The sequence below is a fragment of the Macrobrachium nipponense genome, chromosome 28 (assembly GCF_015104395.2).
Source record: "Macrobrachium nipponense isolate FS-2020 chromosome 28, ASM1510439v2, whole genome shotgun sequence".
Classification (NCBI taxonomy): Eukaryota; Metazoa; Arthropoda; class Malacostraca; order Decapoda; family Palaemonidae; genus Macrobrachium; species Macrobrachium nipponense.
The window spans coordinates 75,357,048-75,359,650 of record NC_087217.1 but is presented as its reverse complement, the minus strand read 5'-3'; the positions used below and the strand labels follow the sequence as shown (position 1 = coordinate 75,359,650).

The 2,603-nt window shown below is 45.7% G+C and overlaps 1 protein-coding gene across 1 annotated transcript; it reads right to left on the bottom strand.

The window, feature by feature from the left end:
- Positions 1–708: 708 nt before the first annotated feature.
- Positions 709–2,382, bottom strand: LOC135201241 (golgin subfamily A member 6-like protein 25). Its single transcript, XM_064230117.1, has one exon. It carries the CDS (start codon positions 2,380–2,382, stop codon positions 709–711), a length of 1,674 nt encoding a protein of 557 aa, XP_064086187.1.
- Between the last annotated feature and the right edge of the window lie 221 nt (positions 2,383–2,603).

The following is a 2,603-nucleotide window of genomic DNA, read 5'->3' as shown; positions in this document are numbered from 1 at the left end:
AACGCCTTCCATCCTCCAGCCTCGTGTCAGGGTCTAGTATGTATCTCAAGTCTTGACTGAATATTGGTCTTTTTTCTAGGCCAGCAAACTTCTAGCAGCCCCCAACTGCTATCCATCCTCCAGCCTCGGGTCAGGGTCTAGTTGGTATCTCAAGTCCAGACTGAGTATTGATCTTCCTTCTAGGCCAGGGAACTTCCAGCAGCCCCCAACTGCCTTCCATCCTCCAGCCTCGGGTGCAGGTCTATAGTAGTTACCTCATGTCCAGATTGAGTATTGGTCTTCCTTCCAGACCATGTAACTTGCAGCATCCCCATATCCTCTAGGCTTAGGTGTAGGTCCAGGTTTAGGCTTAGGAGAGAATTTATTTGAGAAAGAGAATGAGTTAGATTGGTTAGAGAAATTAAAGAGAGTGCAAGAAAAGAACCATAAATTTCACAGTCATTCACTCATCCGCAAGTGAGCGCGCTCACATTTACATTCACGTGCATTGATACCCACAATCATCCACAATCATACATACATTCATACCTACATTCAACCCACTAATACCCACATTCATAATTACATCATACCCACTCATACCCACATTCATACCTACATTCATGCCCACTCATACCCATACGTTCAGTTCTTTTCATATTGTCTCTCTCCAGAAATCTCTTCCAATCCAGTCCTCCTCTCTCTGCTTATTCTTCTTTTCCTTTTATGCTATTGACGGTTGGCGATCACCATTTCGAAGTCCTTCTGTTGTAATCCTTGTCTGACGCCTTCCCGCCATTCCATCAGTATTTGTATCACCTTGTCGTACTTTAATAGCCCCATCTTTTGATGGCGACATACCAATAATAGGTTTTTTAATTGCTCGGCCAGATGGTTCCTCTCCCGATTGATGCATTCAAGCTGTCCCTGCAGATAATCCACGAGTTCCCTTAATTCCAGATCTTCGCCGAGTCCCCTCTTGATTTCGGAGTCCCTCTCCTTCAGCAGCTGTTCCATTAAATTTAGCTGGTTGTCTTTCTGCTGGAGTTCACACAACCTCAAGTTTTCTTCTTGCCGCATTTTCTCAATTTCCTTGCAGAGTCTCTGGACCTGCTCTTCCAGCTTTGCATTCTCTTTCTGGCACTGGAACAACGCGTTACCCTGCTCGTCATGAATTTTGGACTTGCTTGCAAACGCCAAATGTACCTCATCGAGTTTACGTTTCATATCTGCCATTTCCTCGTCCTTTCGGGCGAGAGAGCAGTTTGCTCTGTCAAGCTGGATTCTCAGTTCTTTCTCGATTTCGCAGAGCTTTTCCAGGTTTCCTCTCATCTTCGAGTTTTCATTCATCAGTAATCTGTTATGATCCTTTTCAGAGTCCAGTCGCTTTTGGAGACGTTGATACTTGCTTTTGCCGATGCTAAGCAGGTCCTCCATGTAGTCAAGCTCTGAATCTTGCCTGGCGAGCTCCTCACGCAGAGCCTGCGTCTCGGCATAGTCCTCGTAATAATTCAGATGGCGCTTCGGCTGACTCTTGTTCTTTTGCGGCTTTCTCACCTTTCCAATGCTTCCGTTGAATTTTAAGCCAGAAGCGCTTTCCCTGGGATTCCAACGTTTTGGTCTGCATGCCATGGGCGCCTTCCTTTTCCTCTTATTCTTCCTCCTCCCAGACGCATTCCAAGCTTCGGCTTCGTCCTTCTTCATCCTGTATTCCAATTCACAGACTACGCACCACGACGAATCACAATCATTGGAATGCCAGTTCGAATCTTTCTTCACCAGTGAACAGTAACTCAAATCACTTTCAACCATCAATTCGTGAAGATGTACATTTTCTTCTTCCCAATATTTCTCTCGTCTAGCCTCGGTCGGCCCACCCTTTGGCGTCTTCATATCCTGATTAATATGACTCTGCTCGCCAAGTGGCCTTTCTTCCTCTTTCCTCAGAAGATTCATGAGTTGTTCCATCTGTTTTTGTAGGACTTCTTGTCCCTCCTTGAGTACTTGAATGTCTTTCTCAAGGTCGGTATAAGCTGTAATTGTACGTCTGAATTCACTTTCCTGCTTCGTCTGGGCGCGTTTCGTATCCTCTTCTCGTTTGGAAGCGCGTGCTCTCAGAATTTCTATCATAGATCGCAGGATCTTGTTTTTTCGGCTTTCCTCCTTGAAAGCTCGTTTCGCTTCTGTGATCTCCCTTTCCTTAAGTGCAACCTCTTCTCTGAGAGCGGCCACAGCCTCTTCCTGAAGACCACCTCTCCTGTCCTTGAAATCCGTTCGAGAAACGCTTTTGAAAATAACAGAACACAATCCAGCGAACTGGATGCCAATATGATAACAAGAATTAGTAACCACTGCTCCAACTGAGAGGAGCAGAGACATAAAATTAATTGCTAACGACTTCATAGTGACGTGTACTTCTCCTTCCGCTTTTCTGATGATTACTTCCTGAATATGCCGTCCTAGGATTCTGGAGACAGGGGAAGGAAGAAGAAGAGGAGGAAGAGGTTTTTGAATCCGGCTTCGGAAGGGCAGCTTCACAGGGCCTCTCAGTATTACAATGGACTTGAAGACGCCAAGAGAGTGCTAAAGTGTCCCAGTAACTTCGGAGGTAGACTGAATCATGG

Bases quoted from the DNA above. Each gene is read 5' to 3' on its own strand.
- LOC135201241 (XM_064230117.1), bottom strand. From the start codon at position 2,382: ATGAAGTCGTTAGCAATTAATTTTATGTCTCTGCTCCTCTCAGTTGGA.